This window comes from Mustela erminea, chromosome 18 (assembly GCF_009829155.1).
Source record: "Mustela erminea isolate mMusErm1 chromosome 18, mMusErm1.Pri, whole genome shotgun sequence".
NCBI classification, from domain to species: domain Eukaryota; kingdom Metazoa; phylum Chordata; class Mammalia; order Carnivora; family Mustelidae; genus Mustela; species Mustela erminea.
In genome coordinates this window covers 213,870-233,627 of record NC_045631.1, presented here as the reverse complement: position 1 = coordinate 233,627, position 19,758 = coordinate 213,870, and the positions used below count along the sequence as shown (strand labels likewise).

The following is a 19,758-nucleotide window of genomic DNA, read 5'->3' as shown; positions in this document are numbered from 1 at the left end:
CCCATTCTTGGGACATATTATGATGAATTTTTTCTCTTAACCCTGTTAAATAAGATCTTTCACATTTTATGTAGGATTTTCTTCTAACCAGATGTAGGTCTCTTCACTCCTCACTTAGTGGTTTTTAGCTCTGGTTCCAGCCTGAGCTACTCTGAAATCCTGATTTGCTTGGCCTGCATGTTACCAGTGTCTCTCCAGTTTCGAAATCAAGAGGTTAATGTACGTGTGTCTGTCTTCTCCCATTTTTTTCTGTCTTCTGTCCTTCTGGCCGGTCATTGGTCAGTTGGCATGCTCCCGAGCCAGCTGACTGGCGCTGTCCATGCTCAAGAGGACGGACACTCAGTTCTCTTTTCTGTCTTCTGTCTGCTGTGGGGTGTAGTCAACAGGTTGTCTCTCTGTGCTCTCAAATGCCTGGCCATCTGTCTCTCCCTCTCCAGGACTTTCCCAAAGGCTGCCGCAGAGTGAATCCAGAAATCCTCAAACACGGTGTTGATGAAACTCATTGACATGGTTTTGGGTTAAGGCAGAATACCTTCTGTCCTCTTGGTTTTAGGGTTAATTATGTCATGAAAGACTGATGCCAAGAAAGTCTTAAGTCAAGAAGAGAACATTTTTTTCTCCCCGTTACAGAACCTACTCTGGATCCTTAGTCTTCTCCCTCTTGCCACAAATGCCCGCGTGTGCTTCTCCGCGCAGAGTACTCACGTGCTGCTAGCTGTCCCGCAGACTAGGTCTTGGGAAGTTCCAGGAGTGTTACTTGAAAGACTGCCTTTTTCTCCTTGGGTTATTGACTTCCTGAAAAGGGAATACAACTCAAGTGTCTAATTTTTATTTTAATTAATTAATTAAAGATTTTATTTATTTACTTGAGAGAGAAACAGTGAGAGAGAGCATGAACGAGGAGAAGGTCAGAGAGAGAAGCAGACTCCCCATGGAGCTGGGAGTCCGATGCGGGACTCGATCCCGGGACTCCAGGATCATGACCTGAGCCGAAGGCAGTCGTCCAACCAACTGAGCCACCCAGGCGTCCCTCAAGTGTCTAATTTTTAAGAAGAGTAGCTGGAGTTGTCCTTCTTTACCCTTGAGGCTGAGACGCTTTCCTGGAAGCACCTTTTCAGGAACAGGAAAAAGTGAGGAGGCTGACGTCCCTTTTTGAAGCTCCAGGATCTGAAAGTCCCCTGGCTCTTCCCCTTCAGTTGTAGCAAGTGCGCTGAACCTCGGGCTGGGTGTATGTGTAGTGGCCACAGCTGGGGAAAGAATGGAACCTCTCTGTCCTTGGGATCTTTCCAGAAGCTTATGGTGGCTGTTGTTTCTCATTTATGAGTCGCTCTTCTGAGATGCCTTGGTTTCCTGTCTCGTTCTTCAGACATGTTATCTGGAGAAGCAAACTTTCTCTTTAGTTCCCGGATTCTGTTTGGAGCTGATACTTGTTCCCATGTCGGTGCCAAGGAGGCTGAGGAGCGGGGAGAAATGGCCGGAAGTCATTTCCACACCCGGGACCCGACTGCTCGTGGCAGGTTCAATGCCACGCGGATGGCGCCTGAGTCGTTAAGGCCCCTGAGAATTTGGGAAGAGGACTGTGTTTTGTGATTTCCATGTGTTTGCAGGGCTGGTTGCCCCTCTGAGGAGCTCGGAGAGGATGACCCCGTTGGCTGGTTTGAGCTGGAAGAAGAGTGGGATGAAGCGGACGTGAAGTTGCGGCAGTGCAGAGTAGCCCAGGTAAGCCATGCGGAGTTGCGGCTGCCCCACGTGGCTGCTCCCCGCTCCGGCTCCGGCTCTGGCTCCGGCTCCAGCGCTGGCTCCGGCTCCGGCCCTGGCCCTGGCCCTGCCTGTGGCACGGCTCGTATGCGCCGGGGCCGGGACCATCGGAGCCTGGGGCCCCGTGACGGACGCCACCATCCAGGGACACAGGGGGCTGTGACCATCCAGGGGAAGTGCGCCTCCCCGGGCCTCAGGCCAGTGGGACAGGTTTCCCAGGAAAGGGGGTGTGCTGCCGAGCACTGGAAGCCCGTGATGGCGCCGTTGCCCGCAGTCCGGCTAGGCCATGGGGGGCAGGACAGCCGTGGTGGGGGGTGGGGGGGAGCACCCTGGCCCGAGGGCATGAGTGCTGTGCCTCTGTGGCTGGGAGGGCAGTCGTTTCTGTCTGGGCCACGTTTCTCTCAGCCTTCGTGTCAGCCTCAGTGAGCAGCTTCAGTGAGAGAAGGAGGAGCTGCCCTCAGGGTTGGAGGGAGGAGACGCTCAGGAAGTGCTTCTGGGGTCTGGACGGCACCCGGCTGAGCAGCTTCCGCTGTGAGAAGTGTGGAGTCGGCTTGGCAGGCGGCCTGCAGGGTGGCTCTGGCCTCCAGCAGATGGCGCAGGGCCTTGGGCTGTGGGTCAGTGGGGGCTTTGAGAGGGTTCTTTAGGGCATGTGCTGACCGCTCTCACTCTCTGCCTGATTTCTGTTCCACAACAGCGGGGCTGCACAGCAGATGCACTTCTCGGATTCATGGTGTCTTGGCCCGTGTTTGCTCTGAACAGGGTGTGGTGCCACTTCTCTCACTGGGACCGGTCCCAAACCCTGACTCGTCAGCACGAGTGTTTTTCTTCCTGTTTGTCGAGATGTTGGGCTTCCTTTTGGGCCCCCATGCTAGACAGAGTGGGACCTAATAGATCATTGAAGTCACGGGGGACCGTCCCAGAAAGGCCTGTATCTCCTTCCGTTTGTAGTCCGGCTTCTGAGTCCCTCTCCCTGTATGTCCCCATCCTTCTAGTACCTGATGGTGAAGTTCCTGTGCACGCGCCAGGAGTCGGCGGAGCGCTTGGGCGTGCAGGGCCTCAGCATCAGCGGGTATCTGCGGCCAGTGAGCGCGGAAGCGGAGCAGCCTGCTGTCTGCACCCTCTGCAGGAAGGACGGGGAGGACAGCATCTGTGGGGCCACCCTGCTCCTCAGGACACTTCAGTTTACTCAGCAGCTCGCCCATGACCTGGTACCTCGTTCCCGTGGGGCACTTTAATGGTGGCGTTGAGGGAGACGCCCGTGCAGGGGCATGTGTGCTGCAGGCATGGTGGTGCTGGGATGGCGTGGGGAGAGCCGGGGCGGGAGGTGCTGGGCATCCGTGGTGTCAGTCACCAGAGGACGTGTGGTCGTCACAGTGACGCTTCCTGGAATAGACCCACAGACCTTGGAGACCCCCGCGTGGTGCCTGGTGGTGGTCTGGGGACACCGAGTAAGATTGTGAGATTTCCAACTCCCTTAAGTCCTGGGAAGTTTATTTCCAAGGTCCAGGCAATTGTGTTTGCTCACTAACGGTACCAGGATGTCAGGGTTTGAAACCGTCTGTGGTCCAGACACTGACTTGTGCAGTCACTCGTACAGTCACTAGTAAGAACGCAGTGACCGCTCACTCTGGGGAGGACTCTCGCCACCATCACCGTAGAGAGCACACCACTCAGCTCAGGGGTCAGTGGGGCCTCTCGCCCTCCCATGGTGGGGTGCTGGTGTTGCTGAGACCCAGTTTAACTCCGGTCTGTTTGGTCTTTGTTACTCAAGCTCTCCTGTTCCAGCAGGAAACATAAACGGGGCTGGGGGAGGGGAGGTGGGGTGCCGCAGAGCCGCGGGGGCTCTGGGGCAGCTTCAACTCGGGCGGGGGTCCAAGCACACTGCTGTGTCGTCTCGCTGGTGCCCTGGTGCGGTGTATGGAGTTGAGAGTCTCCGTGTGGTGCGTGTGCGTCTGTGCACGTCTTTCTCACCTCCGCGTGCGCACGTACACATGCCCTGTAGAAAGTGCCACACTGGGCAGGGTTGTTCGCGCGCTTCCGGGCTGGGGAGCGTCCGCGTCAGCCGTGTGGGAAGCCTACACCCATTCCCATCAAACGGTAAATGAGCCATCCCAATATTTCTCTAAATGCATTTTCAATGTTATTTTTTCTGGTTTTTATAATTTTTTAGGTGCAGCAGAAGGAAAGCGGCTTAAAATACAAATCTTTTCTGGACTTCGCGGGTCTTGATTTGCAAATCTTCTGGAATTTTTACAGTAAATTAAAGCAAAAGTAGGTCAGACTTTATTATAAGGTGATAATCATATAAACAAAACTGAAAAAGCTATTTTTTATATTCCAAATAGTCCATTTTTTTTTCTAAGATTCTTTGACGTCTCCCTGGTTTATACTGTTCTCGTTTGAGAAAACTGGTTATCGTTAAAGACAGCGCCTCACGTTTCTGTAACATACTTTGGGCATTGTTTCTGCAAACATTTTGTCAGGTCAAGCATTGGGGTGTGCCTTCATTTTATAGGTGGAAAAGTAGGGTCGAAAACACGTGTCCTTGGCCCACTGTGGGCAGACTCAGGCAGGGTGTGAGGTTCTTTCCATTCTGCCTCTTTTCCTCTCCTTGGCCTTCTTTTTACTGGGCCTGCTGTGTAGACTAGAGTCCTTTTTAGACTGCTTAGGAGGGAAAAAGCAACCTGCCTTTAACGCTCTGGTGTGCTTGCCTTTCTGTAGCCCGAGGGAAGAATGCATCTGTGCCCAAACCCTGCTTCTGCGTCTCCTCCAGAGCTGCTTCTCCGTGCTGCAGAGGGACGGGCCAGCTGCCTGCCCGCAAGCAAAGGCTCCCCGGCAGAGTCCTGCAGGGGCCATGGCCGCCAAGGAGCTCCACACACATTTATGTGACGGTAGGGATTGGGCTGGCCTTTACTTTTTTTTTTTTTTAAAGATTTTATTTGTCGGGCGCCTGGGTGGCTCAGTGGGTTAAGCCGCTGCCTTCAGCTCAGGTCATGATCTCGGGGTCCTGGGATCGAGTCCCGCATCGGGCTCTCTGCTCAGCAGGGAGCCTGCTTCCTCCTCTCTCTCTCTCTCTGCCTGCCTCTCTGCCTACTTGTGATCTCTCTCTGTCAAATAAATAAATAAAATCTTTAAAAAAAAAAAAAAAAAAAAAAAAAAAAAAAAAAAAGATTTTATTTGTCTATTTAACAGAGAGAGAGAGCCAGGAGAGCAGAAGCGGGGGGAGGGGCAGAGGGAGAAGGAGAGGCAGACTCCCCACAGAGCAGGGAGCCAGGGAGCCTGATGCGGGGCCCCATCCCAGGACCCTGGGATCATGAACTGAGCCAAAGGCAGACACTGAACTCACTGAGCCCCACAGGGGCCCCTGGGCTTTTCTTGAATGTGACCCTGTGCTAGTAGCCTGCCAGGCCTCTTGCTATAAGAACAGGGACTCTGTGCTCATGCAAGCCCAGGAGAGGGGTCACTGCTTGGGTAAATGAGGGTTTCCTTGGATTTTCTTTTGATTCATTATTTTGAGTTCAGGATTTAGTCTCTCACTAGTGAGTCTTCCTTCTGGTTTCTTTTCTCTCTCTCTCTCTCTTTTTTTTTTTTTTAAGATTTTATTTATTTATTTGACAGAGAGAGAGAGAGAGAGCATGAGAGAGGGAACACAAGCACAGAAAGGGGAGAGGGGGAAGCAGGCTTCCCGCAGAGCAGGGAGTGATGAGAGAGCACGAGTGATGAGGGAGCACGAGGCTGGCTGAAGACAAAGCAAAAGCTGGCGCCTTGTACACCACCCCCCATCCGACTTCATCACCAGGACCCGAGCATCATGGCCTGAGCTGAAGGCAAACGCTTAACAACTGAGCCACCCAGGCGCCCCTTCCTCCTGGTTTCTGACCACAGGCGTGTCACACTGATAGTGATGACTGTCACACTCTTCAGTCCTCATTGTAGTGAAGACACTGGGACGGGAGGGAGGGGAGAGAATAAGCACGTGGCCACGTGGAATGACTGTCCAGGCTTTGCCCGGTTGCGGCTCAGAAGGGCGGGGAAATAATGAAATGAAAACTGGTACGTATGGCCCTTCCGTCGGTGCAGTGCATTTCCTTGTGCTGCCGTACATAGGCCCTCGCTATGCGGCGGGGTGGCTAGTCACGGGCTGGCGAGCGTGGGTACCGATGTTGTAAGTGGGGTGGGGGATGTGACGCTGATGCCGTTGTTCGTTCCTGGCAGTGGTGGACAGGGTGGACGGAGACTCTGCACCCGTGGAAACGTTAAAACAAGAAGTCAGGAATACCCTTCTCAATGGGGCTGCCGTCTTCTTTCCTGACCGACAGAGCCGGCGGGACCATCTCTTCGCCATGATGGTAATCACTCACGTCGGGAATCTGGAGGGATAGCAGTTAGGGTTCCCTCTTTCCTTTGCGCGTCTCCTTGGTTTCGGTGTTCCGGGTGTGCATCTGCTGCTGATCCTAACCCAGCCGCCTCAGGGCCCCATGCGCCACCCCTGCCCTTAAGGAGAGGGAGGCTCTCATGTAGCCTGTTGTCTCACAAAGTGGGATATTGTCTCCTCCATCCTCTTCAGGATTTCCCTGCAGCCAAGCATTCTTTTCAAAAGTTGTCGCTTCTTTGGTATGGGGAAGTCTAAAACAAACACAAAACTAGAGGAAATATGATACCCCCTGCCCCATCCTCCTTACGTGCCCCCCAGGTTGGGCACTTGTAAACTGGGGCTCTTCTTGTTTCATTGGTGATCTGCCTTATCCTCTCTCTCTCTCTACCCCCCCCCCCGCCATGATTTCAAAGGAAATCCCTGACCAGGTGTCTGAGACCCAGGTCTGAGACCCAGGTGTCTCAGATTCTCCCTGCAGGGAACTGCAGCCCTCACCGACCTGTTCCCCTTGCACTCAGACGTCAAGAGTGGCCGGTGAAAAGTGCTCTCAGGGTTTATGAGCAGTATGTTACCAAGTGGAATATCCCGTACAAAGATCCAGATTTTTAGTCCTCAAGGTAGTATTTCTGTGGGAAAATGAGTGTGATACAGGGGGAAACAGATCGATGACAATGTGAGAACAAAAATTTCTCTCTCTGATCAGGCTCTTTGGTCAGCACGGGGTCTGCTCATCCCTCTCTCTGCCGTCCCCCTCCAGGTGCACATGCATGGGCGTGTGCTCTCTCTCTCTCAAAGTATTAAAAAAAAAAAAAAAAACTTAAAAAAATTTCTCTGAGCAATGCTGAACACATGTAGGCCAGAGAGCTCCAGAGTTCCCAGTGCTTCAGAGGTGGCATGACCATGGAAACATAAAAGAGTGGCAAGGAAGCAGACTTACAGGTCAGGCTTTCTTGTAAACATTGTAAGAAAAGCCTAACGAAACATTTGTAAACTGGTCCGGTAAAATCCAAAGTGCTGACTGACTGGGAGTTACCCTAGGAATACAAGGGTGGTTTAATGTTAGAAAATTAGTAAGTGAGTTTAGAGGAAAAAGTTATGTCAGTAAATACAGAAAACATTTAAGTAAGATTAAATTCTGATGAAGATTAAAACTATAAAACCATTAGCAAACTCAGAGCAGAAAGGAACTCCCCCAACCTTCTGGAGGGCGTGTGCCCCAGACTTTTAACAATATGCTGGATGGTGGACCGTAGAAGCATCCCTTTCAGAATGAGGAGGAAGACACGGACGCTCACCGGCCGCTGCTACTCGGGAGGTCGTCAGAGGGTCTGGCCAGTGTGGTAGGACAAGGAAGAGAGATTTTAATCATAATCGGAAAGGATAAGATAAATAATTCTTTATAGGTGATAGAATTATAGATTGTTTTTTATTGTCTGTAGACAAGCAAGTAGTAGAATTATTGGTAGGAGCTTAGTGAAGAAAATAGATCCAGCATTTTAAAAAAGCATTTTTATTTTTTATTTTTTTCAAGATTTTATTTATTTAACAGAGATAGATCACAAGTAGGCAGAGCAGCAGGCAGAGAGAGAGGGAAGCAGGCTCCCTGCTGAGCAGAAAGCCTGATGTGGGGCTTGATCCCAGGACCCTGGGGTCATGATGAGCTGAAGGCAAAGGCTTTAACTTAACATTGAGCCACCCAGGCGCCCATAAAAAGGCATTTATAAATGTAGCAACTAATTAGCAAATGTAGTAAATTCTTCATGGGGTGCATAGAAAGAAAGGAGGGAACAAAAGCACCAAATATGGTCTCTGGAGCCAGGGGACTATAGTCCAGCTGGGGACACCGGCCACAGGGAGAAGCCGCAGAGTGTTATGGGGCCAAGTCCTAGGGTCAGGTGACTGCGGATGGTTTTGGGGATGAGGCAGGATCTTACGCTGTTTTCATCTGTCTACAAAATTTGCATGTCAGCCTGAAGGGTCAGTTTCCACCCAGACTCCTGACCTTGGACAGCATCTGCTGGCCTGACCCACTAGACTGTGGGCAGGACTCCCATCTTCCTTGTTTACCGGCAGCATTTGCCAGGCCACTCGCAGTGACTTGCTTTGCTCGAGTGTGTCCCACACATAGAAGTGGCAGATGACACGTGACCTCTCGAATGGCATTGCCATCCGTTTGCAGCCCCGTCGCTTTCCCTTCACCCGTCCCTATGGACGGCGGTGGTGGGGCTCCGTTTTCCCTTTTCATGCTGACGAACGGAAGGCGCATCTTGCGTCTCCCACCCTCCTGAGCCAGGCAGGGCCCTGGGTCTTCACTGCTCTGGAGACCCCCTCCAGCACCTTGCCTGACAGTCGGTGTTCAGCGCGTTTATTGCATTAAGATAGGGATCCTAAAGTGGCCCAGTAGCCTCGTCAAGAGATGTGATTCCTACAACTGTGACTTTAGGCTGCTCTGGCTTATGTTGGGAAAGCTTAGGTCCGATTTCAGAGCTGAGAGAATACTCGAGAGAAATGCGCTGTTCCTGCCCTTTGCTCTCGCGTTGTGCCCAGGGATGAGAAGCGCCCCGCCTGCCACATGTTCGCATCGCGAGTTCTCGCGTGAAAGCCTGGCTGTGGGAGCTTTAGCAGTGCCCTGCAGTGAGCCTGCCGTCTTCTGTTGCAACGGGGAGCCGGCTCCTGCCAGCACCGGGCCAGGCCTAGTGGCGCGCTGCGGAGCGTGTGCTAGCACTGTGCTCGGGAATGGGCCAGTGGCCCTTTGTGCTGCCCGGGCTCTGGGATTCCGTGGAACAGGTGTCTGACCATGCACTTCATTGTTTTCTAGAAGCACGTCACCGAACAGGAGCACAAGCAGTCCCTGCAGCTCACTTTCCGTTCGCTGTGCGCCTATTTTAGGTGAGTTCCTGGCACTTTCTGCCCTCTGTCGCTCCCATGTTCGCGAGGTTTGCTTTAGCTCTCTGTCCCCTCTGCTCAGCCAGATTCCTGGAGGGAGAGGCCACTGGTCAGAGGAATGGGTCAGGTGGTGGTGGGGCGATGACCTTGTCAGGAGTTTGAGCCACAGCCTAGTCCTCCATTGGGGGCAGCACCCACTGAGGAGCTCCGAGTGCTCCCATTTCTTGGTGATGCTGAGGTCAAAGACGCCGACTGAAGCTGGAGGAGCTGGGCGTCCTGTACTCAGGTCTGAGAACCCAGAAGCACAGAGCGGGAGTTGAGCCAGGGCAGTGTGCCGGGAGGGGGCGACTCGGAGATCTGTGCGTGCTTCCCTGGCGGAGCAGCTAGTGGCCCTGTAGGCGGCCCTCCTGGAGGCCCAGGCTCTTGAAGAAGGGAGGGAACGCGGGGCCCAAGCTCCTGTTGACATGTGAGGCCGTATCTAGAGTGGGGCAGACTCAGAGGGCTGCGAGTGGGTCTGCATTCGAGGATCGGGGCAACGAAAGAGCCTCGGAGCTCGTTAGGGGAGCTTCTGAAGACACGAATGTGCAGCCTGGACTGTGCAGTTAGCCCCCGTGAGATCAGGGGTCTTTCTTGCTGGTGGTCACAGTGATAGAGTCACCAGACTGACTCCTCAGACTCTCTGCTCAGGACTTGAGGTGTACGGCCTGAGCTTACTCAGGACATGGGGGACGGACAGCGGCCCAGACCCAGCTGGGACCTGCCTTTTTCCTGACCCAGACTCCTCCACAACGCGCAGAACTAGCACTGAAATCCTGCATCCTTTTCTGAAAACTTTTAAGACAAAAGCATGAAGGTGCTGTGCCTGAAACAACATGTCGTGACAGACTTTTGTCCTTTCAGTGATAAGGATCCAGGTGGCCTCCTGCTCTTGCCTGAGAAGGGTGATGTGGCCGACCTGAACAACCCTGAAGTACTAGCAGTCACAAGCACCCTCCTGTCCGTCGCTGCCCGAGAGGTAACTGGTGGCTGCTCCGCTCCCCTCACGCCCGGTGATTGCCGCCCCCATTGTCCTGGTCCCCTTCACCTCCCCTCACCTCGTGACCCGGTGATGGCGGGCACCACCCCCATTGGCCTCATTCACAGTGTGGTGTATCTTTGTCCCGGGGCTGTTCCAGATGGGCACCGACAGTCCCCAGCCTGCCGTGGCTCCTGATCCGCAGCTCCTGGGTCCAGTCCTGTGCTAGTCAGCGAGCCATCCATGTGTGGACGTGCTTGTTGAGACTTCCCTCGCGAAGGAGGTCTTTGCCATGTCCCCTGGGGTGCAGTCCGTGAGCCCAGCACTTAGGCCTGTGTCTGTGGAGGGAGGGAGTTCCGTGGAAAACTGCTTTAGTTTTTTAAAAATTTAAGATGCCTTAGGAAACGCACATGCTAATCAAGTCTGAGAAGATAGTCTCTCTTGTGTGTGCTAGTGATACTTTCAAATTTTCACTTTGTTTTTTTCAACATGAAGGATTCTGTTTCTCACAGTGTCGTCCACCTGTCAAGTGTGGTGTTTGGGCAGAAATTTGGGTTTCTAGGTCCCAGCCCAGGCTCCTGCCTTAGAGCCTCTTGGGACAGGATTATGAGTCTGTGTGACACCGCACACCCTGGGACTCTGACGCGACAGGACCCCGTGACTAGGGGACCAAGGACTGCTCTCTGGACAGAACATGGACTGGGGCATGGGGCGTGATGTGGGCCAGGCCAGTCCACACGCCAGAAGCGTGGAGTGACGGAGACTTTATGGTAGTGTCTTATGTGGCCGAACTGGAGTGTCTTTCTGCCCTTTACTTGGGTTCTCCCGTCAGTGCTCCGCTGTTTTGGGTCGTGGCCAGAGCCACAGTTCCATCCGCTCCTGGCTGCTCTGCACACAGGGAGACAGCTTTGAGAGTGCCAGGCTCTCATTAACCAGGATCACCCTGTGGGCTGGCCCTTGCACACCTAGTATGACTTCCAGTCCAGGGTCGTCTCTGTCCCACTCGGATGCCCGCATCCTCGGTTGCTGCTGTCACATTCATGTTCTCTGACTGCCTCCTGCCTGCCTTCTGTCTCATTTCCAGACTGTCTGGCCCATCTCTGTCTTCCCTGAAGCCCCTCCTCCAGCCGGCTGCTCATCCGTATTTGCTCTGAGCCCTGGTGGCCGTGCCCCACTCCCATCTGCCTCTATTCCTGCCACCGCCTGTGCTCACGCTTGTGCAGAAAGCCAGGGACAAGATGGAGAGGGCCAGTATTTGAAGAGGAGAAGGGCCGGGGGTGGTCTTGGAACATGTGACTTCGTGCTAGGACTTGAGATGGCGGGAGCTCCTGGACACTCAGGAGCTGAGTCAGTGCTGGGACTGGTATGGCCACTGAGGGAGAGCCGAGAGCTGAAATGCCCACTGCACCACAGGCCTTCCCCCGCAGAGGCAGCCGCCCTTGTGAGGTGTACACCGATCTTTCCTGTCTGGCTTTTCCTGTGCAGCAGGCTTGTTTGGCCTGGTCCCATGGCACACATCCGAAACATAGCGTTTCTGAGGCTTGTCCACATGGACATGCACAATGCGGTTGATCTCTTGTCGCTGGTGTGCGGGACTCCCCTCAGGAACTTGCCACTGTGTATCCCGGTTACTTTGGAGGGCCAGTGGGATTGTTTCTAGGTGGGGGCAACTATGTGGAGATTGTGGGACGGACATAGCTTGTGGTATCTTTGTGCAGGAATTTACTCCTTGAGGTCAGGTGAGAACAGAGCTGATGGCTGGAGAGCCACCGAGGGGCAGAAAATGACTTTTCAGGTGGGATAGGTGTGATGTCAGGCTCCAGGGAAGGGCCTAGAGAGAAACGGGGTTTGCAGGCGTAAGAGAGAGGGGGTCGCTGGTAGGACGAGACCCCAAGGGGACAGAAGGGGAGGCTGCTGACGGTGAAAACCATGCGGGAAGCCTCTGGAGAGCGGGAGGGTGAGAGAGGGGCTTTCACCTGCCTTTTCTCTCGGTCACATTTGAAACACGGACAGCTCTGGGCCGGGGATGGCTGCCGTGCCCGGGTGCCTGTGCCCATGTCCTGTGCTCTGCCCCTGCCGTGAAAACGTCCTCTGTCTGCTTCTCGCAGTGTGAACTGCTGGTGCTCACGGGTGCCCAAGGGGAGGCTGGCTCCGTGCTGCTGTCCCTGTTCTGGGCCGTCCAGGGCAGCCTGCTCTCCTGGTGCTTCCTGCAGCTGAAGAGCGCCGACCCCGCAGCCAGAGGCCGTGCCGCCGACCTGCTGGAGCAGTGTGAGTGCCGGCCACGCCGTCCCACCCCCGCCAGAGCACAGGGCTGCTTGGGCCTTGCTGCTCTCTTCGGAGCCTCGTGCAGGGAGTGCCCAGAGGGTTTTCTGTCCTGGGTGGCAGATTAGTCTGTCTCTGGGTGGTGGTTCCTTCCTCATCTAGGGTTCTGTGGCCTGTCTTTTTGCCCAGAGTGCTGTGAGTGTGTGGTGTGCCCAGCGCTCCCGCCTTGGGGCCCTCTGTCACACAGCAGGTGACACCACACTGTACAGCAGAGCCCGTCATCTGGGCTTTCGTCAAGGCACCCAAATGGGAGAGGCTTGAACTTGTGAAATCTCAGGTGTATGGGGCCACTGCTGTGGTCTTTGCACACCCTGAAAATGCTCTTGTTCATGTCCCAGAAACCTGCAGACAATGATGTGACCTTCCCCAGGTTCTGAGAAATACGCGTGTGGCACGTGGACTCCCAGCAGTGTGACAGGACTGCTGACGGGGCCCAGGGCTGGCTCCTGCAGTTTGGTCTGAGACCTGGCCTTCTGAGACGGGCCCGTTGTGAGCAGAGCGAGACTTCACCCTGGCTGCTGGGCTGCTCAGCCAAGATCCACCTCATCCCAAAGTAGCAAAGACCGAAATCTGCCTTTCAGAGCGATCCTTGCCTGAGATCTGCACTGCCTTTCCTCGCAGAGGAAAACATACCCGTGGCACTCGGTGGCCTTCTGATGTGGAATTCTTATCACTGCACCTGAGACCCTCTCCGGCTTTGTCCTTCATGATGACCGAGCAAAGGATGTGGGTCCCGCACATGATACTAACTGCTGTCTCTATGTTTCGGCAGATGTGAGGCAGTTTCTGGCAAGCATGAGAGTGATTTTAGAATCCCTCTTGTCACAGCACAGTGGAAAAACCATCGTAGAAAAGTTATGTAACTCGGTGTTTTCGATGGCAGCTCGTCAACTGGTAAGACACAGTGAGGGTCTCTGGAAAGGGGGTTTTGTGAGCTGCAGCCCCAGCAGAGTCCGAGGAGGTACTGAGGGCCTCATCGATCTCCTTCAGGTCATCTTCCTGCTGGACTTCTGTGCGTTGGACGTCCCCCACTGCACGCTGCTACGCGAGTTCAGCACGCTGACGGGGCTGCTGAGGCGGCTCTGTGCCGACCCAGAAGGGCCGCTCAATAAGGTAACCGGGGTGGGTGCCGGAGCTCGTGCTGCAGCCTCTGAGAGTGCCGGGACCACCGGGGGGGACCCACCTCCAAAGGCCTCCCCGCAACGTGGTATCAGTGGTTCGCGGATGAAGGTGCGTGGTGGCCTGGGGACTGGGCATGGCCCAAATGGCCAGGAGGCTGTATGCGGGCGGTCCGCTCTCACAGCCCAGAGCTTGTGTAGAACCCGGTAGGTGAATGACCAGATTGGAGTCCGGAAGAGACACGACGTGTTGAAAGGCAGATTCGAAGGTTGGGTATTTAACAGAATTTTCTCCCTGTTTAACTTTATGGGACACAGAGATTTGCACTTTCTTCTTTGAGTCCCGGAACAACTCTGTGGGAGTAGAAAGGGCATACGTTATAAAGCTTATTTTAAAGGTGAAAAAGCAAAGACTAAAAAATGGAGAGAGACTAGAGGATGGGCTGAGATTTGCCGAGGTCCCAAATTCAATGTTTCTTCTCACTGGAAATTCATGCGAGTAGTGACTTGCAGGAAAACAGGCTAATCTTGTACTGAAAACACACATGTCCTCTGCTAAGGGCTAGAGGCACGCTGACCTGTCCGCAGGTGGAACACGGGGCTCTCTGTAGCCCATGCGACCGTGTGTGTCCGGTGCCTGCGCCGTCTGTCTGGGGCCCAGATGCACAGCTTTCCGTGTGGCAGGACACAGAGTGACCGGCACTTGGTTTCTTGACTAATTTGTGTGTGTAGCTCGACGCAGAGACGTGGCAGCAGGAGTGTCCCGTGGTGTTACATACCTGGACAAAGGAGTCTGCCCACAACTATGAAAACAACTGCCACGAGGTGTCTGTCTTTGTGAGCCCGGGGGCAACCTACTTTGAGGTGGAGTTTGATGAGCGGTGTGAGACGGAGAAAAGGTAACACTCCATGGTCTTCTCCTAAGCGGCAGCGGGTTAAAATGAGAGAAGGAGAGTGATGGAGATTATGCCTTCCCAGGTATGATTATCTGGAATTCACTGACGCCAGAGGAGGAAAAACACGCTATGACACCAAGGTCGGCACCGAGAAGTGGCCCAAGGTGTGTGGCGCTCCCAGAAGGAGTGACGTGTGCACTTCTGCTCCGATTCCCTCCTGGTCAGGGCCTGGGGGTCTGGAAGCGAAGCACTTCCCCTGCACCTCTGTGAAAGGAAGGGCTCTGCAGAGCTGGCAGTGACAGCCAGCCACCTGTCCTGTAGATCAGGGTGCTTCAGCACCCAGCCTGCTCATCACTTGATGGGTTATTTCTAGCTGCTTGGGTGCTGCAGAGACTGGACGGCCTGGGAGGTCTCCTAACTCACAGTCTGGTTCTTCACAGCACAGTTTGCCTCTCCCTGGTTTCTGTCACATTGTCTGGTGTGTGTGGGGCTAGGGATCCAGGAAGGCCCAGAGCCCGTGGTGAAAGCCGGCAGTGCCCACCAGAGGACTGTGTGGTCTCTGGGGCAGGCGAAGTGCTGCTTCCCCCCATTGGCGTGCTCTCTGGTGGTCTCAGTGGGGAGCACGAGCACCATTTCTGGATGAGCAGGCAGTGGGCAGACGGGCGTCCGAGGTCTAGAAACCTACCACCGTTGCTTCTTCACGCAGTGCAGTCATGGACTTTGTGTTTCAGTCGCCCCTCCAGTCACCTGGGCAGGTGTGGTGAGACTGGAGGGCGAGGATAGACACCGATGTTGGATGCAAGTGTCTGAGTCTTAAAGAATGTTCGCCCCAAAGGGGTATTTTCTCAACCGTGTTTGACCTCATGGCTTTTGTGCTTGTGTCTAGAAAGTGACCTTTAAGGCTGGCCCCCGGCTGCAGTTCCTCTTCCACTCTGACAGCAGCAACAATGAGTGGGGCTACAAGTTCACCGTCACCGCCTACGGCCTGCCCGATGTGGCCGTGTCCTGGGCGCTGGACTTGCAGCTGCTCGTTTCCCGACTGATGGGACGCCTGGCCGCCCAGTGCATGGCGCTCAAGTCCGTGCACCGTGAGTCCCTTGCGTGTCGGCTCCACACGAGGGCGGGTGCGGGTGTGACGGTGTCCGTCCTCGCGGGCCTGCAGACCACACTAGGCCGCAGCCAGGGCCGCTCAGTGCCAGGCCATCAGGTACTTTCGAGGTGAACTTGGATGCACGTCCCAGTGGGACTGAGGATGCCTGGGCTGGAGAGCAGCTTTGGAGGCTTCTTGTTTGTGAAACTCGGAAGGCAGAAATAGAGTAAATTAGCCATGCATCCTTTAACCACGGGAATATTTATGTCACATGCAGGAACGTGGACTTTGTCTTAAAGGGATTTTTTCAACTTAGTTATTAAATGCATCGAAGGAACGAGAATTACAGAATAAAACTTCCTAGTATGTTTTATTTCTGTTTCCTTTCCTGAGTTTTTCTGACTGTCAAAGGAAATATCATAGAAGGTACATGATGGAGAGAGATGAAGGAGAAAAGTCATTCCTAGTCCTAACGCCCAGAGAGAACTGTGACTAACATGCTAACGTATTCCTGTCTAGACTTTTTCTCATGCCTGTTCGTAAACACATCTGGCTGGGTATTTAATTCTTTTTTTTTTCAAACTTAACTTTGCAAATTGTGAACATTTCCCCCATTAGATACTTGGCCACGGTCTCCAGCTCTTCCCTGGCCGTGGTCTCAGCTCACTTCGCCTCCTGCCCTGGCAGGTCCATAGGTGCGAGCGAGCGAGGCTGCCCGTGGCAGGGCCGCGCCCCAGGGTGCTCTTGTGGGGGTGCATCCGGGGTGCATGTCCGTCACGTAGCACAGCTCCGTGCTGGGAAATGGGGGTGGGTCCCCGGCACATCCTCGGAACACCCCCGTGGTCGAAACCTTGTCTTGGCCAGCCCCCAGACTCTCGGTGTCATGGGAGAGACACAGCGGCTCACCAGCCTCCTTCTCTTTCCAGAGTTCGGGAGTGACATGGTGGTGCCTCCCGCAAAAATGGCTTCAGTCCTGAACTCCCCGCTGTGGAAACCTGTCTTCAGGCATCAGCTGAGTCCAGAGTTGGGATTAGCAGCGAGCTGGCCCACTCCCCCGCACCAGGATAGTAAGGAGGTATTTACTTGCGCCGTCTTTCTCCCGGGAACAGAGTGTTTGCTGATAGCTTCTGCTTCCGCTGTGAGCCCTGCTATCGGCGTCCTCACCCCTGCTCAGCCGTTAGCGGCCCGACGTCAGGGGCCATCCCTTGTTCCCGTGGTGTCCACTCTGAGGGCCCCAGGGACCAGCGAGTCATGTGGTCGGTGCTCGGGAACTCTGGCCGAGTCCCTGCACGAGCTGGTAGATTGTGTCTCTGCAGCCGCTGAGCCAGACGTCCGAGTCAACGGTTTGTGCGCACTCCGTGCTCTCTGTGGAAGAGCGGCCTATTACCTGGGCTTGCGATGACTCCCGAGCTGGGCACGTCTGCCTGTTGTCTCTCACCGTCCCCCTTGCCTCCGTCTCTGCTCTGGTGCTCTACCTCCATCCCTGCCCACGTCACCGTGGGCGGCTGAGAATCCTGGGGCTCTTCCTCGGCCTTCCCCTGACCTCTGTTAGACCAGGCTCCTTCAGAGCTTGTCTTCCACCGGCTCCCTGACAGCCCGCTGTCCTCTCCTCACCTCCAGCCGCGGCCCTGCCTCCTCAGTGGGCCTCGCCTGTTCTTCCTTCCTTACAGTGGAGGAGTTTTGGCTTTCTCCCCGTCCCCGCAGCCCACCAAGACCGTCCCGTCTTCTCTCTTTGGCTGTCACATCTGTGCACAACCTCCCCAAACATCAGTCCATAGTCCTGGTGCTTCTCCAGTCTCCACTCCTGTGTCCCCATCCTTCCGTTAGGTGGTTCCTTGTCAGTGTCCCAGCTCCACTCGGGAGTGGACGTGCCCTTCCCCTGGCTGCTTGCTGCTCTCACTGTCATTGTTGTTTCCCTTGGCACAGAGCCATGGCTCCCCGTCTTGTTCTCACATCTCCCACCTGGTCCACCACCATTCCCGTGGATTGTCCTGGGGTGTTCACCTCCTCCCACCTCCTCCGTCTGCATCTTTCTCCAGGCTCTCATCCTGCACGTGCCCTGGCACACTGGGACCTACCAGGTTTTTTGTTTTTTTTAGAAGATTTTATTTATGTATTTATTTATTAAAGAGAGAGAGAGAGAGAGTGCACGTACAAGCAGGCAGAGTGGCAGGCAGAGGCAGAAAGAGAAGCAGGTTTCCTGCTTAGCAGAGAGCCCAATGCCAGACTCGATCCCAGGACCCTGGGATGCTTACCGGATCCAAAGGCAGTGGCTTAACCCACTGAGCCACCCAGGTGTCCCTACCAGGGTTTTTTAGCCACTGAATTACCTTGTTATTCCATGGCCAGACACCATTATTGGCTCCCGTTGCCCACAGGGTGGGATCCAGGCTCCTCATCGGGCCGGGCAAGGCTCTGTCTGGGCTTCTCTCACGGCACGTCTCTACCCCTCAGCCGCTCCCCAGCTGAGACTTCACGTCTGCTGGCAGTTTTGTTCCTCAGGGGCCGGAGGAGTCTTCAGGGTCCAGTCCAGAGCCCACACCCTCCAGCAAGCTTCCCTTTTCACCTCAGCCTGTCGGGAGCTCTCCTGGGGGCTCCTGGGTGCCCCTTCCTGGCATTTGGCACTCGATCACCTTTCTGTCCATGGTGGTGCTTGTGTTCGTGTGCTCAGGGTTTTACTTGTTGACCTGGTTTTTTAAAGCCGCGTTTCTGTCTGGTTTGCGCAGTGGCGTGAAGCTTCCTGTTCTGTCCTACTTTGTTCTGGTCAGTGTTGGGTGGACTTGGTCATGTGAAGGCCTGCGTTCAACACGATGTGTTCTTGTTGTTTTGTTCCAGGTCAAGAATATCCCCGACGATCCCTGCCACCACTTTCTTCTTGAGTTTGCACAGTCAGACCCTGCCCAGAACTTCTGTGGGCCATTTTCAGAACTTTTCAAAGGATTCATACAGGCATGTAGAAAACAGGCCCCAAAGACAGATATAGTTGCTGGTTCCACTATTGATCAAGCTGTGAACGCCACCTTTGCTGCTCTGGTGTGTCGTACTCCAGGCTTGTATGAGAAGCTGCAGAAATATGGTAACTTATATTACAGGGAATATTTCTGATCTGAAGGCCAGTTGCTAAGCTTTAAGAAAGCCTATCTTACGGGAACATTTCTAAGCATTTTGAAGTACAAACATGTTTCTACAACTGTAGACCTGCTCTGTTTAAGTCCCACTCTGCCAGTCGGAAGATCCATGACCTGTTTATAGTTACACAACTGTCATATGTACAAGTAGCCTTGAGTTTCCTAATCAGCAGGTCACTTCTTTCTCCAAAATCCTCATGGAAAACTGCCAAGAAGTTTAAGGGAAGGAGGCCCTAACTTGGGTTATAGTCTTGGGCAAGAACTCGAAGTCATGTGGCTTCAGGTTCGTCAGACAAGCTCTCTGCACGTTCGTCCCCTTATCCGTAAACTCGGGAGTTGAGAGCTCCGACATCCTGAGAAATGCTGGTCAGACCCCGAGTTGTGTGGGTAATTCAGGGTGCTGATGACCAAGGAGGGAAATGTATTCACTCTTGTCTTTAGACTTAAAGCATTTGTAGCTTTTGGAGGCCTCCTGATTGGTTGCCCGCTCATCGCCATCTCTGTTCCTCGCGTCCCCCGCCCTGCATTCCGCCCCCCACCAACCCGCAGTGCCGGCTGCGTCCTGTGAGTGTAGCCAGCAGCCGCTGGGACCCGGACCCGTGGGAGGGAGGGGCTCTCTCCCCCCATAATCTCTCAAGGGAAAAGTGTTTCACGCCCTCCGTAAAGAGGAGCTAGGCCTTTCCCCAGCACTTCAGCTGCGAGTGTGTTGCTTTCATGGTGCACATGAGCTGAGCAGGGACCGTGCTTTCCCCGGTAGAGCAGGCCCTGGACGGCTGCTGCTCTTAGTCAGTGCTCCGAGGACAATCGCGGCTGCCCTGTACGACCCGGTTCTTCAGACTTCACGGTGCAGGGTTTATTTCCTGACTCTAGAACATCTGTTAATCCTTCCTCAGTTCTTACTGTTTCCTTGAAGAAGCTGCTCAAATAAGTAAAACCTCCATTGGCAGTGGGTGGTTTGTGAAAACAGGTGTCCTGTGGAAGACTATCTCTGCTAGGGGGTGGGGGACCAGGTGACCTGCCAGGTTTAAAAAAAATCCAGTATGTTTTCATAATCAAATGGTAATAAGAGAGCTGGACAGTCTTGTTTACCTGTAGGAACTCTGAGTGGACGAAAGGCTCGAACTAAAAGCTGAGAAAGAGAGTTTCTGGCTGATTGCAGGATCCCCAGCT

The 19,758-nt window shown here is 54.3% G+C and overlaps 1 protein-coding gene across 3 annotated transcripts in view; it reads left to right on the top strand.

Moving 5' to 3' along the window:
* Nucleotides 1-19,758, top strand: part of ZZEF1 (zinc finger ZZ-type and EF-hand domain containing 1) — a 98,429-nt gene that overhangs the window by 35,809 nt on the left and 42,862 nt on the right. For all 3 annotated transcript variants that reach the window (XM_032322275.1, XM_032322273.1, XM_032322274.1), the window contains exons 12-26: nucleotides 1,608-1,719; nucleotides 2,751-2,966; nucleotides 3,929-4,029; nucleotides 4,480-4,649; nucleotides 5,974-6,107; nucleotides 8,952-9,022; nucleotides 9,920-10,034; nucleotides 12,143-12,302; nucleotides 13,129-13,250; nucleotides 13,347-13,469; nucleotides 14,207-14,373; nucleotides 14,453-14,534; nucleotides 15,257-15,458; nucleotides 16,387-16,535; nucleotides 18,296-18,536. In XM_032322275.1, the coding sequence (XP_032178166.1) occupies nucleotides 1,608-1,719; nucleotides 2,751-2,966; nucleotides 3,929-4,029; nucleotides 4,480-4,649; nucleotides 5,974-6,107; nucleotides 8,952-9,022; nucleotides 9,920-10,034; nucleotides 12,143-12,302; nucleotides 13,129-13,250; nucleotides 13,347-13,469; nucleotides 14,207-14,373; nucleotides 14,453-14,534; nucleotides 15,257-15,458; nucleotides 16,387-16,535; nucleotides 18,296-18,536 (2,165 nt within the window). The remainder of the gene's footprint in view (nucleotides 1-1,607; nucleotides 1,720-2,750; nucleotides 2,967-3,928; nucleotides 4,030-4,479; nucleotides 4,650-5,973; nucleotides 6,108-8,951; nucleotides 9,023-9,919; nucleotides 10,035-12,142; nucleotides 12,303-13,128; nucleotides 13,251-13,346; nucleotides 13,470-14,206; nucleotides 14,374-14,452; nucleotides 14,535-15,256; nucleotides 15,459-16,386; nucleotides 16,536-18,295; nucleotides 18,537-19,758) is intronic.